Below are 21,300 nucleotides of genomic sequence, written 5' to 3'. Positions count from 1 at the left end.
CTATGTTTATATAACATTTTTTCATTATTTTTACTAGTACAATGTGCTGTAGAAGTGGGGGGAGAACTTCATGAATCACCCTGTATATATATATATATATATATATATATATATATATATATTATATATATATATATATATATACACACACATATATACTTGTTTATGAATAAACAGTGTTATATTTGTAGTGTCATTTATCAATTTTTTTATATATGAATCGCTAAGTCATTTTCACTATCTGTGTTCGTTCCATTATCATGCAAAGGAAACCATTCTTTTATTTAAACGTCATATATTTTCATGGTACAATAAATACAACAAATAAAACCATAAAATACTACAAGACGTTTGACATACAACAAGCAGTAGATGTATGCACTTGTGGCCACAGTGAACTCATTAAGGGGCAAATAGTCATTACTGAAGACCAAGAAAGTGCTGACATCTAGTAGAAAACACCAGACTACTGAACGATGCGCGGTTGTCAAGGAATACTATTCTTGCGCAATATTACCGCAGACAACAGAATACAACAGTAAGAATATAACGATGCGTAATATTACGTCATAGAACACTAATGAAATCGCTATGAACGTAATACTACATCAAAAACCGTTAAGGGGTTAATGAAAAAATACTGTCAGTGTTGAGAATAATATTAAAGCAAGATTGTTTACAACTTTATCATCTACAAAATAAGAAAATTAACAACTTTTAGATGGAGTTTTAAATGCGATTACCTAATAGCTTATAAACATTTGAGATGTGGAAATATGAAGATAAAAGGCATTGAAGTGTAAACAACTGCTACTAAAACTAATTTGTAAGTTTGCAGTGGCATGCAGTGTGTAAAATATTAGGGGATTCAGCAGTGTTGCTTAATAAATAATTACAATGACAATTTTGAGAATATTTCCAATATGAAACATGCCATCCTTATGGTTATATGTTATGAAAATAGAACACTAAGTTTCAAGAATTGGAATCTATCCTCTTCATCAGGGTTCAAAAACTGAAGGCGTAAGGTTAAGCATGCACAACAAAAATGTAGTAAGTACATGGTAATGAACACACTGAAATGAATAACAACCCAAAACCTTGTACATAAAAGAACTCAAGCGCACATTTAAAAGTCCAAGGTGCCTGAAGCAAGCACCATCCAGGTCATGCACAGAAAACAAATGCACTAAATACCTGAATACCACAACTGTGACATAATACGTCTGTAAATTACCAGTAATGGTGAAAGCTTACTAGGTGTTCAATTTGTTTGGTGCCTGCATGTTTTTGGCACCTAATTAAGAGGATATATGCATACCCTCAAAATATGTTGTTCTATTTTTGTATCACATAATAACGGCAAATTTACAAAATCCTATTAGGTTTTAGTCTCTTACTGACCTGATTCAGATCACACAGAAGTGTAACCTCCTAAGGACAAAAAATTCTTAGAAAACATGAATTTTGTTTTAAATATAAGAAAAGAAATATAAAACCAGCCATTTTCTTAACTGTAATTATTATTTGTATTATATAGTAAACTAATTCATAATGTTTTTCTTTGTTTAAAGGTCATTATTGACAAAGGCTGATCCAGAAGTCTCTGATTTTATAATGATGTAAAGGTTTGTTTTGACCTTTTTCGTCACTGACTTTGGATCTCTTCAGACAAACATGACTCCAGATTCCAAAAGTAAAGTCTGAGACAGAGTCAGATACCAGACGCTGCACAAAAACAAAAGTGAACTAGAGCTAAATTCAACATTCAAATTAAAACATAAGTTTCAGCATCCAAAAAATTAAACAGTTGAAACACTGGGACATTAAAGTCAAAGTTGGCTACGCAATCAAAAACTCACCTGAAACTCAACACCAAGTCAGGAGGAGCATAAACAAAAATTATTACACAACAGAGATTTATTGCTAAAATACATGATCTAGTCACTAGCAGGCAAGTTGAGACTGAGCTGAAATTACTTCTTGACGGTCTGGCAAAGAAGGCACTGGTAAGAGAGGATGGTGTGGATTGAGAGACAGGAAGGGACAGACAGTTGTTTCTAGCCATAGTTTATTCCTCTCTCTTTTTCGGGAACTGAAGATCATTGTGCGCATCTAAAAAAAACTAGTTAAATAAGTTTTAAATAATTCTTTAATTTTTTATTTTTTCGATTTTGTAGTTAATTCTTATTTTATAACTGGTAGTAGAAATGGCTTGACTTCAACAGAATATTGACTTAATGGTTGATTAGCTAGTTTAATGTATGAAACTTAAATACGCATGAAAATAAAGTTTCAAGCTACAGTATATTTACAACATTCAGTGTATTATGATTTATCTGTAGCTAAAAAGTTTTCAAAAGGGAAAATAAATACTATGTTGTAAACAATATTAGTCTGATTTTAATATTAAAATTAACTTTTCACAATTCTTACTAGCTGATAATTTTAACACCCACACACACTAGACATAACAAATTTGCTACCAAAGGTTACAGCGGGGTTTCACTTGTGTTAAACATTGAGACCTTGGTAGGCAAAGAATTAAACTTTGAGTAAACCCCACAAAACGCAACCCTTTATGAATGAATGGAAAAGGGATTTGTAAGTGTGATGTAGATGGGGTGAATGGCAAGTGAAGTCAATTGATCGACCCATTTAAATACACACTTTGTTTGAATGAAACAATCAGTAAAAAAATCCAATATTTTTATTTGTATTTTACGAGCAATAAGTACCAAGTTGTTATTTTTAACTATCAGTAATGGAAAAACAAAACTTCACTTAGCAGTAACTATTATAACTAGTACTAGTTACTACTAAGTTAATTTTTATGAAGATAATATTCAGTAAGTAATTATCATTTAATTTTAAAAATTATTGTGTTATCAGGGCTACTTATAACATTTTGTATAGAATTAAAATGTTTGTCTTAAACCAAATCAGTTTAACATTGGTTTATAAATGTTCAAAAGTGTTAATTTTCAACATTTTCCGAGAGGACTTCCAGACCCCCCTCCTCCCCCACTGACAATTTCTTCTTCCCCCAATCACCACATCCTTCCCTGGGAAATAGTTGGCTATTCCTACATGACAGCTTCAACACTTCCAAATTTGCCACTAGACCACTTTCTACATACATTCAAATTTATAAATGGTTTTGCTTTGAGGCTTTTGATTTAGTAATATCAGTGTATGATTCTACAAAATTACTCGGATTGATTATCAACAAAAATTTAAATTGGTATGACCATACAACTCTTTGTTCAAAGTTATCTAAAGCAACATTTATGATTAGAAAACTCTCTGAATTCTGCAATGAAAAAGCTCTTAAAATGGCATATTATGCATTTTTTTACTCTCAATATGTTTATGGTATTGAAATATGGGGAAATACATTTAAAAATAACATTAATAAAATTGTATGAATACAAAAAAGCTGTACATTATATTTCTGGTATTGTCTATAAGGATTTTGTAAACAAAAATTTTAAGAACTTCATATTATGACAGTCCCTTGTTTAGTTGTGTATAAACTGTTGCTTTTTATGGCTACGTTCAAACAACTTAACATATCAAAACATCCACCAATATAACACAAGGGGCGCAAACCAAAAAACTGACTTCCAAATAATATTCATTAGTAACATTATCTCTTGGACCAAAATTATGGAATGCACTGCCAAATAGATTAAGATCACAACCATTTGGTATTTTCAAAAGACAAATTGGCTTTTTTCCTTTTGGAGCACCCATTTTATGAAGTGGATCAGTTTTTTGGGATTAATCATGAATTAAACAATAATTGTTGATCTTAGGAAATTCTTTTATCTGTGTTGTAATTAGTTTTTAATTAATTAATTAATTTTTTAATTGATTTTTTATTTATTTAATTATTGCTTTTTTTAAGCTCTGGACAAACTGGAAGATTGTATTGCTCTTAACATTGAAGTGTAAAATGATTGTTTTCAATGTGGCAATGTTTGACAAATTGCAACGTAATCTTTACCAGTAATGAATGAGTATCATTGATTCTATATAAATTTACAAATGAATCTCTTATTATGTCACTCCCTAGTATGAGAATAATGATTTATTCCTTCAAAAAAGTACAAAAACATTACAAAAATAAAATCTTAGGAATAGCATAATCACATGTCCAGTAGTGTGATTAGGTTTAACAAAATAAAATATACTTAATACAGTATTTTTTTTTAGTTCAGTTGCATTAAATTACATGCTGGACACTCTCTGAGGTGCCTGAAACTACGAATGAACTAAAAATAAGAATACAAAAAATATTACCAATGTAAAAATAATTCTAACTAATTTTCCATATAATGTCAGAATAAAAATTATCCAATATTAACAGTAAAAACAACATAACAATTGGTATCCTCTTTATACAATTTTTATGTATTGCTGATATTGTAAACTCTTTCATCTAGTTGTTTCATTATAAACTTGTTTTGTATTCAAAAGACTGTGTATCTCTCAATAGCCCATATATCAACCCCTTAAAATGCGGCACTGAATTATGAAGTTGTATTTGTAAGAGCTTAAGTGAGTATAAAATGTTGAGTTTGATACAGTTATATAAAAATATAGTAGTTTGAACTGTTATTTAGGTTGTATGTTGTAATCATGTATATAGTAGGTGGCACCAGCTGACAAGATCAGTGTGCTGTTTGATCTGATGAGATAGGCATCAGTATAATGATGGAACAAGATGATTTACAAGATGGCAGCTCTGTTGTGTGCCTTTTTCATATTTGACATTAGTTACAAAAGAATCCCAAACTGTGGAATAGGTAAGATTTAAGTTTCTTAACCAGGTATTTTTTAACATTTCCTTGTTATGTACTTTACACAACAAGATAATTTAAAACAAGTAATTGAAAAATAGCGTGTAATATTACAAGTAATATCAGTTTAAGATAAATGAGTTGAATCATAACTCTCAATTCTAATCATATCCAGAACAAAATCTTTACAATATACTATAAATACTAGCATGAGACAACTGTAATAAAAAGAGTTAATAAATTACTACAGTATGAGACATATCACTTCAAGCCTGTAAATTTGGCTGTATTATTTAATAATAATGTAAATATATATTAACTAATATTTTAAAACCAGTGTTTTTGCTGAAACTAATCCTCTATACTCGTGTGAAGCTTAAACAATATATCTCAGGCCTAAATGCATTAAGCAACAGCTCATTAGCAACAACCCTGGTTTACAATGATATGCCTTGTATTATAGTAGTCCATTACTAGACAGATATTTATGGATACTTTAGTTGGACGATTTTTCAAATCATTTAATCTTAAAATTGAAACAAACTAAACAATAAAATTACTTTGGTTTTAATTTAATGAATAATTAATTACTATACATATAAGTCTGTGGAATTCAATACATTTATAGTGACTTTATTGAAGTAACAAACAGTTCAGTATAACTTTTACTAAGTTTTAAATTATCAATATGATATTTATCAATTGTTTTTTGTTAGTTTAACCCTTTGAGAGCCAAGTATTTATTGAGTGGGTGTACTGAAAAGTGCCAGGTATTTTTCTAGTGGGTGCATCTAAAGGTCCCAGCCCTTTTGAAGGCATTTTGCAAGGTTTTAGTAAAATATTCACAGTTTACTTAATAAGCTATCAATTTTTTCTCTGAACACTCTGCATAATTAACATAAAATAACAAAGATATCATAAAATCAAATTTAGGACTAACAAAAATGGACTTACTGCCTAAAACAAAATTCCAAAATTTATCTAAATTTCATTTTCAACCAAATTACCATTACAAAAAAATTCATCTGCTTTTCTTTGTCCATATCACTGGAATGCGAATTCAATTGTCTATAAATCTTGAAAAATGTATATCATTATATTCAATAATGAGTAAGTTATACAACATTTAAGAAACTAATGTCATGTTGTTTCCGGTAGCCATGTTTCCGGTAACCAAAAATGTTTATATGTGAGTTTCATGATTTAAAGTTTGTAAAATAAACACAAAAAACTATAGTACAAACACACTTAAGCTTGATTAAAACTCCTTTGTATATATTAAGATAATACATACACAAAAAATCCAAATGAAATATTAATTTGATTTTTTTCCGAACTTTCGGTACAATCAGACGGCACTTTTTGGCCAGCATTTGACGTCCGGTAAAATCAGATGTTGGCACTCAAAGGGTTAAAACAAACGGTTTATTGTAACTCATAATACATAATCATACAGAATGAAGTAAGCCTTCTAAGAAATGATGAGTTGTTGTTGGAAGTGGTATAACCAAGGAGTATTTAGGGGCAGTAAACGTAGCCAGGAACAAATTTTGGGGGGGTCCAGACAACTGATATTTCCCCAAAGTGGACGGAGAGTAAGGCCCCATTTTGTTCCTTAACAAGTTCTTGATCCATTTCTTCGTTGAGAACGATCTTTCAGCAGTACATATCAGTAATACTGAATTATTTTTAAAATAATAATAATAATTTACTAAAAAGATAATTGAAAAAATGAAAATTGGGGGTCCGGACCTCTGGACCCCCTCGCTGGCTACATCCTTGTTTAGGGGGTTATAAACCACCTTCCATAAAGACTAATAAGCTGTATATAATCAACTATTAGACAAAATTAATTCATACTACAGCAATAAATTTGTTGCTAAACACATAATGTTTACTCTACGTAACTCAAAATCATAGTTTCCTTACTGGCTGTTGCAGTGTGCATATGTATAAATTCTCGTGTTAAATGTTCCTTTAAAAATCCTGGCTACTCTACTGATTTTTAGCAGTGTAAACAAAAACCTTTGTTCACAGGTAACGCTACCAAATGTAGAAACAGAAGGTTGCCAAGATCTCTTAGAAATTTTAACCCAGAACTTGATGTCCATTTCTATCTCTTTACCAAGTAAGTTATCGTACTCTAATTAATTTTATATTAAGAAGTATTAAACCTCAATACAATGTAATATGATTTATAACTCTACAATAAAAAATTTAAAAAGTATTCCATTCAAAACAGAAATTTAATACAATAGTTTTTGAGCGAACATCAGGCTATTATGAGAATATTATGATTATATAATAATATAAATGTAGTAAAATAATATACACATATGAAGAACTGGCAGTCGTATAATCTGAGGTGTTGGATAAGAATTCCAAATTTTGAGGTAGCGTGGGTTCAAAACTTGTCTGTGACTGAAATACTTTTTCATCAATATTGTTCACTTTTTACTTTTCCGACTCATCCCCTTATTGTGTTTTATAAAATTATTATGAACAGTCCTGTTCATCTATATATATAAAAATGAATGTTTGTGTGTTTGTCCTTTATAAACTCAGAAACTATTTGACCGATCATTATGAAAATTTGTATGTATATGTATTTTTCCACGTAGAAGGTTTATATGCTATGCCCATTGATGTAACTCACCACCAGGAGGCGCTGCAAAATATATAAGTTATCAAAGCGCCGCACATTGCAAACTACAATTACGAGATAGTTGTGTATAATAACCACACACTATGTGAAGGCACTAAGTTTTTATGGATATTTGTCTTTCAAATGAATTTCTGTTTGGCCTTATAGCTTGAATGTTAGACCATTTTATTATTAAGTACATGTACATGTACAATGGCTATAAACATACACTTTTGACAGATTTTCTTGATAGCGTCAACAAGGTAAACTCTACATCGTCTTTGACAATATAATTCACTTGGACCAGAAGTGCTCATACACGAGCAAAGCTTACAAAAAGCATGCGAAGCCGCAGGGAACAGCTAGTATAATATAAATTTAGATGTAAATTTATCAATACGATAATATGATGTTTTCACAATTAAAAAAAAAAAAATATATATATATATATACATGTTTTAATGTTGGCTCAAAACACTGTTTTGTTATAAAATAATTAATATTTCCTAAAATATTTTTGATGAAATTAGACCATTTATAATTAGCCACTATATGCTTACAAAAACTAACATCTTGTTATAAAGCTGGAATTTCTATTTAGTCTTAACGAAGTCTAAACCACATTACTGGTGAAATCTTGTAACATGTTTTCCTAAATAAAGTAATATTTTCTCTAAAGGAACACTTCTGATATTAATAACTCTTAATACATTAGATACCTATGAAAATGTAATCAAACTCCTAAGGATATTGTTTCAAATGCCACACCAGGTCTATGTACATTTTGGATACAAATGCAATGAATAAACTATTATGGAATAATATGCTTCTTTATAATAATTATTTAACATCAGTTTTGGAATGCAATGTTTATCTTTAAGCTGATGACATCAAAATATCACCAATCCATGGTACTGATGATTATCATCTTCTTCAAGGTTCTGTCAATAGAATTGCTCAGTGAGGTAAAGACAATATGTAATTCTTGAACCTGGGGAAGACTGTGGTGATGTCTTTTACTTGGTAGATGGATGACACATCTCTCTTTCCTTATCTTATAGATGACCAGCCTGTGGTTGTATTACTTGATGTCAAGCTAGCTAGCATGTAAATTGTACAGTATCTAAAGCAAAACACTATCTTGGGCTTATTAAGTGGTTTTCGAGACAGTTTCATAAAAAAGTGACCTGTTTTGATGCTGTATAAATCACTTGTAAGATGTAATCTTGATTATGCCTTTTGTGATCTGGAATAGAAATAAGGGGTACTCCCGTGATGCAACTGAGGGAGTTAGAAAAGGTTTCTTTCTTGGATGGCATTCAAGTTTACTGGAGGCCTATGCCAAATTTGAAAAAAAGATGTTGCAAGGCAAGAACTTGGACTCATGACGATGAAGAATCATTATTTTCTGGTGGATTTGTGTTTTTTCCACAAAGCACTCCATGGGAGCTAAAATCTCAACATTGATATTGGTCTCAGGGTTCCAGCATATCCTTTACGATCCACAACAGTATTTGTTGGAAGATCTGCTGGTGTCTGTTATCTTGTGTCTTGTTTGGTATCAGTTGCTAACCAGTATGCAGAGGGGTTGACTTCTTTTATGATGAAAGTAGATTCTGTAAGGCGGTCAAAGTGGCATTGTGGGATTTTATTCTATTTACACACCTTGACTGAGTTTTATGATTAATTTGTTTTGTACTTCAATTTCAAAATCCCTCTGATCAACCAGGGGCAGTATATTAAGGTTATTAACCGTTCTATTCTCCCTGGTCCTCTGTTTCTCATTGATTGACTTTGGTCCCTTCTTCCAGTGGGTGGATTGGCAGAGTGTAGAGGTAAGTGGGGGCTCTACTATAAAATATAAATAAAAACAGTGGTCAATGTTCTTTCAGATTTTAAAATTACATGATGACGTTTTAAATAAAATTATTTCGAAGATGAGCAGAGTATGGGTTATAGGCAACCAAAGTATTCCCTATATGCGGGGTTGATGAGAGATGTTGCCAGAATACTCAGCACAAGTCCAATATACATACTGGAGCTATTGTGATAACAGCTTCAAATGAAGCTGTTGTGTTTCTAATCATGCTTTGAGGCTGGAAAAAAAGAAAGCGTTGTAATTCTTAATTTAGCTAGTTATAAAAATACCCAAAACCTTCCTACTGTGTATATTGACATAGGTCATAGAAATAAATATAAAATGAAAAAATACAAATATTAAAATTATACTAAAGGGAGTAATTAATAAGGTTCACTCATTAATATTTCTAGAAATCAGAATTTTATATTATATTTGAGTTACAAAGTAGTAAGATCTATTTCAACTGCTATAATAAAATTAATAAAAAATCAAAATATGGTGTAAATCCCAACATAATAAAATTGTATTTTTGTACAACAAATATTTCACAAATTAATAAAAGAATAAACAAACCTATGGCAGAAAGTTCGATACGGTTTCTTTTTTAAATTCAAATTTATCTCTTCCTTTTTTTCAACCTCAACCTCAAAACTAATATTTTCTAATAAATTAATAGTACAAAATTGTATCAGAAAAAATTTAATTCTCATAAATTAATAATAAAATGGTTAATTGTTTACACAACACAGTTTATGTTATAAATTGTGCTAGAGCACATTTAAGACGAGCCTTTTATGGATTCGTATGAAGAACACTGCGTAAAATAGTCAGTTAAGTTAAAATGCTTCTGCAGTGAAACAAATAACCTCAAGTTTATCCAATACAAGAACAATACTAAATCTCAAACATTTTCATGCCCTTATTTTTGGCCATAGAGTCAGGGGATCTAATTAATTTAAAATACACTCAAACTAAACATTAAAATTATTGAGTTTATTAATTTTAAATAAAACTCAATAGTTTTTCTTGCAAGTATGTATTCTTTAAATAGGTGCTGAATCGATAATGTAAAAAAGTTTGAATTAATTTTCCTTTAATTAGTAGTAAAAATACAGAAAACAAGTTTTTATTAATCATATTTTTAAGATTAGACAACTCTAATAAACCTATGACCAAAAATAAGTGTACAAAATTTTGAAGTTTAACATAGATCTTTAGGGGGTCAAATCAAGATGGCTCCAGTACAGATTGAGGAAGCATTGCCCTCATGGAAAACCCAAATATAAAACTTTGAAATAAATTATTAAAAGTTTCATTTCTAATCATTCTACAACACCGTTATCTACAAACTGCTCTTTTAAAATCTGTGTTTCACAAGAATAAAACTTATTAAGCAGTATTTAACTGCTATAACAGTTGAACTGAAGTAATTACAATAATATTGTTATTTTAAAAAGTCAGAGTACTTTTGATTTGATTTTAAAATGTATTGGTTTGATGATAAAAACAAAATTGTAATAAAGTAATTTTCTTTCAATGAGAAGTAGAATACAGAAGTACGAAATGTGTAACATATAGAAATATTGCTTTAATGTGCAGAAATAGATTTAAGGTCTATTAGGAGGATAAATATTCTTACTTATATGACATTGCTGTACCCAAATATAAATTAAGTTATGTTACAGATATAACCCTTATGAAGCGCACGAGATTTTTCCAGAGAAACCATCAACATTATTCATTTCACATTTTGATTTCAACAAAACTACAAAAATCCTGATTCATGGATGGAAAAACACTGGAAATTCAACTTTTAGCTTGACTTTGAGAAATGGTTTGTAACTAGATTAGTAGTAGTAAATTAATTTTAAATTTCAAAGTTTTTTTAACTACATTATTTGACACTTTGAGGGTAGATTCTGTCAAATGACCAGAACCACAAATTTTCTGAAGAGTACAGATTACGTTATTAGACATTTAATCAATGGTCTACATTTAATGTAGTAGGCCTCTATTGGCATGATTTTTTCGTATTCTTTGGCATCTATACTTGTATGTAGTAAAACTAGTAACAGTATAGTATAAATTGTAGTAATTAAATAAACCACAATGTATTAGTTTGCCAAACTCACAAAGTATTTGCTGGTTGACTTGTATCGTTTGCTCCTGTAAATCATAGAAAATAAACTACTAAACATTGCTACATTACTAGTTGTATTTTTAATACAAAAATTTCAAAGTATGTTCTTAATGATTCAAAGATTTCCAGTTCAATGCGTTGGTTGTTACAGCATATATTGCCCACATGAGTGTGAATGTGATCATTGTGGACTGGCACAAGTTGTCTCACCACTCATACCGTCAATCTCGTCGGTTCATGGATCTCGTGGCGGTCAGGATAGCTCAACTGTACGATTTCCTGCGGCAGTACGTAGCGAGGGAGACCATCCACGTTATCGGTCACAGCCTCGGAGCTCATGTGGCCGGTATCGTGGGGGAGATTGTCAAAATGGGAAAAATCTACAGGATTACAGGTAAGCTTGTCTGCGAAATACAGAAAGTACTGGACAAGAATATGGATACAATGTGAATTATGTGGAGAAGTCATGGAGCGACCACAGTCTTGAAAGGATAACAGGATTTCCAACATTTGCCATCGTTATTGGTTTATAAAAGGTCTGGTGGGGGAAATATTAATACATACAAAAATAAAGAACAGAAAGAAGTAAAGAAGGGAAAGAAAAGGGTTCAAGCATACCCAAAAGCTGCTCCCGAGCACAAATCACAAGAATCATAAGTACGAGGATCACAATTACAGCACACTAGCACAGACTAGATCCAGATCCAGATGAGATCCAGTATCCCACTGGACTCCAAGCAGCTTTTGGGTATTTTTGAACCCTTTTTTTTCCCTTCTTTACTTCTTTCTGTTCTTTATTTTTGTATGTATTAATATTTCCTCCACATGACGAAGAGGATAATTTCCAATCCTCAAAATTTTGTGTTATACCTTTTATAAAACTACTAGCTGTTTCCCACGGCTTTGTACGCTTTTCGTAAGCTTTTTCCGTGTATGTGAACTTCTGGTTTAATTGAATTATATTTACAACGCCGATGTAGAGTTTGCCTTGTTGTCACGATCAAGAAAATATGTTTATGTTTATAGCCATTGTGCACGTACATGTACTTTATTATAAAGTGGTCTAACACTCAAACTTTAAGTTCAATCAGAAATGTATCTTAAAGACAAATATACATAATAATTTAGCGCCTTCAAATAGTGTTTGGCTATGTAATATACGTAACTGTCTCGTAATTGCAGTTTATAGTGTGCAGGCGCTTTGAAACATTTTATCTTTTGCAGTGCCGCTTGGTGGTGAGTTACATCAATGGGCATAGCTTATAAACCTTCTCCGTGGAAAAATACGTATACATACAAATTTTCATAATGGTCTGTCTAATATTTTGCGATTCCATAAAGGACAAACACACAAACAATCATTTTTATGAATATAGGTAAAGATATAAAATGTCAGAAATACTGTTATCCTTTCGAACCTACCATCGTCGATAGCAAACTTTAAACAAAGCACAGTCTTATACCAACACAATTTTCCTGTCTGCTTTAATGGACAAGTATGGACTGCTGAATAACTGACTAAGGGTTACTTATAGAACTGAGATTAAATCTAAATGATACAAGGTAATGGTATGCCCCAGACCACATGTCACACAACAGGCTTCACTAAAGTTGCATACCAAATTTTAAGTTTACAAGCCTATTTAATTTCTAGAAGTCCTGTGGATGGACTGACAGGCAGACAGAAAAGATGTTTTTACAGCCTCTTGGCAGATTGAAGAAAAGTTTTTTACAACTTACTCAGTGATAGGCTTCAATGACAGTAAAAATAAATTCCACGGATTTGTTCTTGTATCTTCACATTTAACATACATTCATTCTTGTCTGTAAAAAAGGTCTCATGCAAAATTTAAAATCTATAGATTAAATCTTTTTTTAGATATCTTGTGAATAGGTAGGCTATACAAACGCTCTGCCAAACCACATGGAGTGACCTGCACCAACATCAAAACTTTATTCTATAGGACACATAGAAATGAAGCATTAAGAAAAATTATATATATATATAAGGTTGTATATATAATTAGGTCAACTTATAGGTCAATTTTTTCTACAGATATTATGTGAAAATACAACCAGATAGAATGAAAATTTGAAGCACCTTGAGTGATATGCTTTACTAATACTCAACCAAAGAAATATTTATTGATTGAACGAGATCAATCAATCAATAAATAAGAATGAGATCGGATGCTTCACAACATTTTTTGAACAATTCGAGTCCCTTCTAAATTTGTTACGTTCCAAGGCATTGAAATTCATAATTACTGGTGATTTCAACATTGATGTATTAGACCGCCCCAACCCTCAAACCCAGCGGTTTCGCGATGTTCTTACTTCTTTTGACTTAGTCTGGTCCGTGAGCACACCCAACTCGAGTGACTGCCAGGTCGAGTACGGCCATCGACAACGTCATCACAAACTTTCCGGGCGTCTCTGTTACTGTTCTCGACGCGGCCATCTCTGACCATTTCGCACAGGAGACTGTAATCAAAACAATTCAATCCTAAATACGAACCCTCTTCAGCAAAATTTAAGAGATTTAAAAAATGAAAACATTAAAATTCTCAATAGATTCCTCCAAAGAGAATCTTGGTCATTTGTGGATGCTTTTGAACACGTAGAGGAAGCATTCACTGCGTTCAATGACTGCCTTAATTATTACCTTAATATTACTTGCCCATATAGGATGATAAAGGAGCGATCTCATAGGAAGAGTAATGCCTGGATTACTCAGGATATTCTCTACTTGAGAGAAAGGCTCAAATTTTACCATTCAATTTATTTAAAATCAAATAACGAAAACTTCAAAAATTTTTATAGAACATTTAAACAAAATTGTCGCAAGGAAATAAAAGCCGCTAAAGCACGAGATGTTGAACAAAAATTGGGAGAACGCAGAAAATTTTTCAAAAAGTGCGTGGGAAGTAATAAAAAGCGTACCATCACAAACAAAATACTCAAAACAATCAAATTCGAAACTAAAAATTGATGGTAAATTAACAGACGACCCATTTCTAGTGGCTAGCGAATTTAATAATTTTTTTTCGACTGTGGCTGTACCAAGCACATCTTTCAGTTGTCACAATCTTGTAGAAAATGTAGTAGTGAGACCGGTCTCTTCCATGGTTCTGTTTCCTGTGGGGGAGTTGGAGATGGCAGTCGTCTTGAGAGACCTCAAGCCGAAGAAGTCCAGCGACATCAACGGAATGTCCGTGTGGCTGATCAAGCGTTGCTTCAAGCACATTTTGACACCACTTACTAAATTGATAAATCTGTCCTTCGCCCAAGGCGTTTTCCCTTCAGCTTTGAAGACAGCAAGAGTGGTTCCGATCTTTAAAAAGGATGATCCTTGCATCGCAAGTAATTACCGTCCTGTTTCCATTCTTCCTGTCATGAGCAAAATTTTCTAAAAGGTTTTCATTAGAAGGCTTGAAGGTTTTCTTAAACAGTTTGAAATTCTTAACCCTGAGCAGTACGGTTTCAGGAAAAACAAATCGACGATTGATGCTGTAACAAAACTCATTGACTGTGTTGTTGATGACTTGGAGACAAGTGCTCAGCATATTTCTCGACCTTTCAAAGGCCTTTGACTGTGTGCATCATGGGACACTGTTGCATCAGTTATGGACATGTGGTGTTCGAGGTCAGCCGCATTAATGGCTTTCGTCATACCTCAGTGGCAGAGAGCAGTGTGTGCAGATCGCGAAAACCCTGTCAGGCAAAGTAAAAATGCAGTACGGTGTTCCCCAGGGTTCAATTTTGGGGCCCATACTTTTTCTCATTTACGTCAACAGATTGAATTCATCAATTCAAAATGGAGAGGTGATTCAATATGCGGACGATACTACTCTCTGCATCATATCAAGTACGAAACAAGATCTTGAGATCAAAGCCTTTATTGAAGTAAAACGCGCATGCATCAAGCACTTTTTCAAATATAAATCTAAAAAATAACTATGCCAAAACTAACGTAATAAAATTTTTGTCTCCATCAACAAGAAGACGAATACAGACCAATTGTGATGGCGGACGAAGCTATCCTAGATGATGCCGAATCCACCAAGTTTCTGGGGATGGACAGGGGACTGACCTGGAGCGATCACATTGACAGAGTTTGCTCAAAGGTTGCCTCAGGCACTTATGTCTTACGCAATCTAGCAAAATTCTGCTCGTTTGATGTACTGAAACCTGCCTACTTTGGCATAGTACATCCACATTTGACCTACGGTTTGAGACTATGGGGCACCTGTTCTAAATACAAATTTGACAGAGTATTTAGAACACAAAAGAAAGCTGTTCGAATAATTTCGAAATTAAAACCCAGAGAGTCGTGTAAAATGGCCTTCAGGGAGCTTGGATTTCTAACCTTATCCAGCCTCTATATTCTCGACGTTACCCTGTACTGCCGATTCAAATGTGAACTGGTTCAGGGCAGGGACGTCCATCAGTACGAGACCAGAGGCAGGAACAATTTCAGAACTGAACAGCATAGAACGGCTATGTTCGAACACTTGCCATCTCAAATGGGTGTCCAATAAGCTCCCTGGAGATCTCAAACGAATTAATGAACCCAAACAATTCAAATCTCGATTAAGACACTTTTTGTTGTCAAAGGCATTTTACTCCGTTGATGAGTTTACGATGGGCCGCTGGGATGAAAATTAGCATTTTATTATTATTATTTTATTTATCCTTTTCTGATATCCAAAACTGGCAAAATACAATATATTGTTAGGTTCACACATGAGTATGTGGAATTAACTGTTCCTATGATAAGATAGGTTTTAGTTTATAGATTTTTAAATCAATATGTTGAAATGACGCTTGCAATGCAATTTTGTTAATTGTTTTACTGCAATAAAGAAGTATTATTATTATTATCACACCATTCTCCAACCATGCATATTGCCAAGTTCCTTCTTTTGAGTATAATTTAACTAATTATCCCTCTTAGTTTTTGGCATTGACAAATTATGTTGCTCGTCACAGTGTAAAAATTATCTGATAATAAATTAAATAACTGGAATAATAACCCATAGATTACAATAACCAATCCTGCTAACTGAACAATCACATTAATCCAGCGCTTACTCATTCGCTTTCCTATCTTGTGTTTGCTAATAAGTCAATGAGTTGCTTGGTATTCAAAAGTCAGGCTAGTTCCCTGATAACTGTGTTGGTCAGCCACCACAGGCTGGTTTCCTTATCAGCAACTTAGACACTCTGTACTAAACTTTTATATATTGTTGTTGAATTTTATATTTATTGTAGAATTTTTTACCTATTGTTGATGTTTATATCTATTGGAGACTTGTAAAATGTTATAGATTTCATTACAATCTGATTGCTTTTTTACGACTGTTAATGCCTTGTTCTGAATGGTTTTAATGCAGCCTGCTTAAAAAAAGAACTAGAAAAAACTGTCTGAAACCACTAAGCTTATATAATGTTTCTGTAAATGCTACATCATTGCTGTATGATTTTTTAATTTTGTTTAGTTTTTAGAATAGTACATTGTTTCATGTACTATTGACTTGGGCATCTGGCGGAAAATAGACATTATCAATACTTGTAGAAGTCCTATGGCAATAACATGATTTGATTTATAAAATTACTATAAGTTTAATTATGAATAATTAAGAAATGAAGCTTCTACTTTACATTACTGATGCTGCAGGGTTAGATCCAGCCGGACCTCTGATTAACAAGCATGTGACCAATGGAAGACTGGACAAGTTAGACGCCCAGTTTGTAGATGTGATTCACACCAGTGGCTTTGCTCTCGGGTTCTATTCTCCACTGGGACACGCAGACTTTTACCCAAACAGAGGAGTGCCTATACAGCCTGGCTGTGGTGTCGATGTTGTTGGTAAATATTTCCAGTCAACTGGTGAAGATGAACTATTGAGGGCTTAATACAGTACACACTTTTTAAGTGTAAAAACAAACGCAAGTTTAAAAATTTTTAAATTAATATTTTATTTATTACACCTACTGCTACAATTTTATTATTAATTATTGTTTTCCCATTTTGTTTGTTTTTTTTCCTTCCTGAGGGAAGAGGACAGTTTGTCCCCGCACTTAGTCCTAAAAAGGACCTTTGCGCCTCCCTTACTTTAATTTTGTGCCCTCAAAGACCGAGGCTTTTGCAAAAACCAATCAGATTTAAGGGCTCCTGTTCTCTAATGTCCTTGGGGCTGAGGATCTCCCAAAGTGAGTGCTCCCAAGTATCTTTTCCGAGTCTCTACAATGGCAGGACAATCCAACCAAATGTGCTCCGCTGACTCCTCCTCTTCTCCACAGAGTCTACATTTGCTGCTCTGACTGAGGCCTACCTTCAAAAGGTGCTTCCTCAGAGGGCCATGTCCTGTCAACATTCCTAATATCAGTCTTATATCCTCCTTATTCTGGTCTAGGAGAGCTGTATTGTTTCCCCATACTTATGTTTCACTCTTTAGCTTGTTAGGTTTTTCAATGGTCTATCTATACTACTATTATATAGAAACTAATGATGTCTGTGTGCATGTTAATCATGTAAAACTACTAAACTGATTGTATTTAAATTTTACATGGACATTTTTAGGGATCCTGGTCTATCCTTATTTCAAAAATCCCTCCGGGCTATTCCCCAATGGTCTCTAGAGTTGAAAAATCCCATCTAATGTTGCATTACAGCAAAACAAATATTAATTTAAAGAGCCTATTAAAAGTAATCAGCTGTTCTGTAAAACATTGTTTTATGACATCACAACCATACATTAATTTAATTTAACCATTATTTTCAATAAGTCTTGAACAAGACTTCTTGTTTTCAACATTTTCAGTAACCGCTATTGAGCACAGAAGTTATCTTAAAAGACTACGAATTTAAAAGAAAAAATTGTTTTCTCAACCATATATTGACTGTGGTTGATTCCTCAAAAGAGCACACAATAACACTTTTCGTACATTTTGAATTCTTCGTTGTTTTTAACGTTTAAGTTTACAGTAGAAACACTACATTTCTATACACCAACACTACCAGAGATCTGAGTTTTAAAGAATTGAAGAATTAAGACTGATAAATATTACAAAAAGTACAAATTATACAATATTTTTTAAATCTCCTTTAAAATGGATTAATTGCAGGAAAATGCAGCCACCGAAGGTCATATCATCTGTTCAAGGAATCCATATCAAGGCAATCTCAGTTTATGGCAGCTCCATGTCCAAGTTGGAGACAGTTTAGACAGCACAAGTGTTACTCCCAATGGCATCGTATGGGGGAACATGTTGAGTATGGGTAAGTTTAATAAAATAAACTACGGAGTTTTGATATAAGAGACATTTTTATTTCTTCCACAATTTAATTTATTTTTAAAAAGCGCTTTTGCCGGTTAAGGCATCATCAGTTATTATTAACAGAAAAACATATGAATAAAATAGAAAAAAGAAATATGATAAAATAGTTACAATAAAATTTAATACTAATTGTAAAAAAAGCAAAAAGAAACAAATTATTAATTAAAACTATTATGTAGAAAGACTTATATTATTATTAATTCATTATAAATTTTGAATCATCAAGTGTAGTTTTTTAAAGGAATCTTCCTGGACTAAAAGAAATAAAACTGAAAGTGCATGTATGACGGTTTTGAAAGATAAATGTATTTCCTAACCTTCCATATAAATTTCAGTGACATTTTTCTACCATTAGTAAATGAAGAAATCCATTCAAAAAATTACGAATTGCAAACCATTTTTTTCTACATAATACTTTTATAGTTTATTAGTTTTTGGTCTTTACAATTAGCTTTAAATTTTATCATATGTTTTTGTTCTATTTTATTCATATATTTTTCTGTTAACAATAGCTGATGATGCCTTAACCAAGAAAAACGCTTTTAAAAATAAACTGAACTGTGAAAGAAATAAAAATATATTTTATATTAAAACCTGACAACTTCCATCAAGCATACAAAGCAGAAAATAAAAAACTACAGTCTCCATAATTTATGCATATTTATTATTTTTATTTAGTACAGTATTTATTATTTTTATGTTTGTAACTACAATAGTATTACACATTAGTTATATTAATTGGTTGTTTTTTATTGTAATTTAAAAAATTAAGAATTAAATACCCTTGTTTTTTAGGATTGAAGGAAAGTTTTATCTGCAGACAGGCGATACTCCCCCTTATGGCCTCGTGGTACCAGAAGAACGTTTACTGCGTTTACAACTAAAACTGTCTAGGGACTCATATGAGGTTTGTCAACTTCCTACTGAAACACCACTTGTGTTCCGGGTGTAAATTAAAAACCTGGAAGCAGAAACAGCTGGAGAACCGATATCGATTACTTAAAACGGATTTTTGGCAGTATGGAATTTACCTATGTTTTAATTGTATTAAAAAGTTAGAAAAAAGGGTGTATACTACTTTACTGATATAAATATAGTTTGCTATTACATTTTTTTCAAGATATAAACTGTTTTGTAACATTTTAAGTTTTATACTTTTGCAATGTCCTTAATTAATAGTGGGATAGTACTTGACAATAAGCTCTAATAAAAGAGCTTCTAAATTTAAAAAAATTTCTACCATTAGGCAGTAGGAAATCAAAATTTAGGGGGGGGGGGACTTTTACTCTCATAAAACCCTGGGTGTTTCCAGGTTTAGTGAGATTAATTCATTTCTACACAAACAAATTCACTCATTTCTAAATACAAAAGCTATGTTGTTTTGCATATTTCAAACTTTAAGAGAACTATTCAATTAAATTAGAGAGAAGAAATTTTGTAATGACTATTTTATTTTGTGACTATGACCCTTAAATACTTGTTGTGGGAAATTTCAGCTTCCTACGTAGCGAATGATAATTTTGCACATTATTTTTCTTGCAGTCTCAAATCAACAGTATAAAATTATTATTATATTATATTATCATGTTTCAATATCGCGGACAGTTGAAAATTTTAAAACTTTAATAACATAACAACTAATAATATTATGAAATTAAGGGAATAATAAATATTTGATAAATTTAAATACAAACATTTTTGACACACCTAAAATAACAATTTATAAAGAAATAATGTACATGTAAGCTTTTAAGTGTAATAATGCACAGCAAAATTTTCATTGTACTCACATTACAGCATCATTATCCCATGCGACCTTACTGAGCAATCCTTATTTATTTACTGAGCGATCTTTAATTTCAAGATGTCAAAAATTTTTTGCATTTAAATTTAGAAAACTCTTTATTATTTTTTTAAACTTTCAAAATCTTATTAGTATTCACAGTTTTAAGCTTTAATAAGCTCAACTGTCTACCATCTTGAAACATGATATGATATATTAAATTTTAATATTTTTATTGATTTGAGACTACAAAAACAATAATTTGGCAATTTTTTTTTATTATCTTTAATGGTTTTTAAAATAACAATCAAAATCTAATAAACATACAAAAGGATGGTAAATTCTAAACCATCTTTACAGGTAATTCTGCTGATCCCCCTATCAACTAGTGATAATCTTCAGAATTAGATGAGTTTCATTTTTTAGTGCAAATAATCTGTACCTACTTTTCCTTGAAATAACCACCTTACCTCTGAATGAAAAAAACAATGTTAAATGTAGGCTGTTCATATCTTTACTTAACAACTTAAAGTCTTGATTTTTGTTGGCTGCTTTTAATAATATTAACTACTTTAATAGAATGATTCAACACTTCTTTCAATGGACCAGAAAGGGTTTTAAGCTAGATTTTGTCTATGTATAACGGCAATGCCTCAAAATAACATGAGGAGCTAATTCTTTGATGAAACCTCACAAACCTTTGCAACAGCCAGAACATACATT

The 21,300-nt window shown here is 31.9% G+C and overlaps 1 protein-coding gene across 1 annotated transcript; it reads left to right on the top strand.

Moving 5' to 3' along the window:
* Positions 1–4,692: 4,692 nt before the first annotated feature.
* On the top strand, positions 4,693–19,701 carry LOC124373045 (lipase member H-like; the record flags this gene model as incomplete). The annotated part of the gene is made up of 7 exons (XM_046831450.1): positions 4,693–4,811; positions 6,843–6,933; positions 10,996–11,144; positions 11,602–11,844; positions 17,131–17,322; positions 18,582–18,735; positions 19,590–19,701. Coding segments are annotated over exons 1-7 (1,023 nt in total), but the record flags the coding sequence as incomplete, so codon positions are not given.
* Positions 19,702–21,300: the final 1,599 nt, after the last annotated feature.

The sequence above is a fragment of the Homalodisca vitripennis genome, unplaced genomic scaffold, assembly GCF_021130785.1.
Source record: "Homalodisca vitripennis isolate AUS2020 unplaced genomic scaffold, UT_GWSS_2.1 ScUCBcl_4708;HRSCAF=11055, whole genome shotgun sequence".
NCBI classification, from domain to species: Eukaryota; Metazoa; Arthropoda; class Insecta; order Hemiptera; family Cicadellidae; genus Homalodisca; species Homalodisca vitripennis.
Note: the sequence above shows the minus strand (reverse complement) of the source record. Positions and strands in the feature narration are given on the sequence as shown.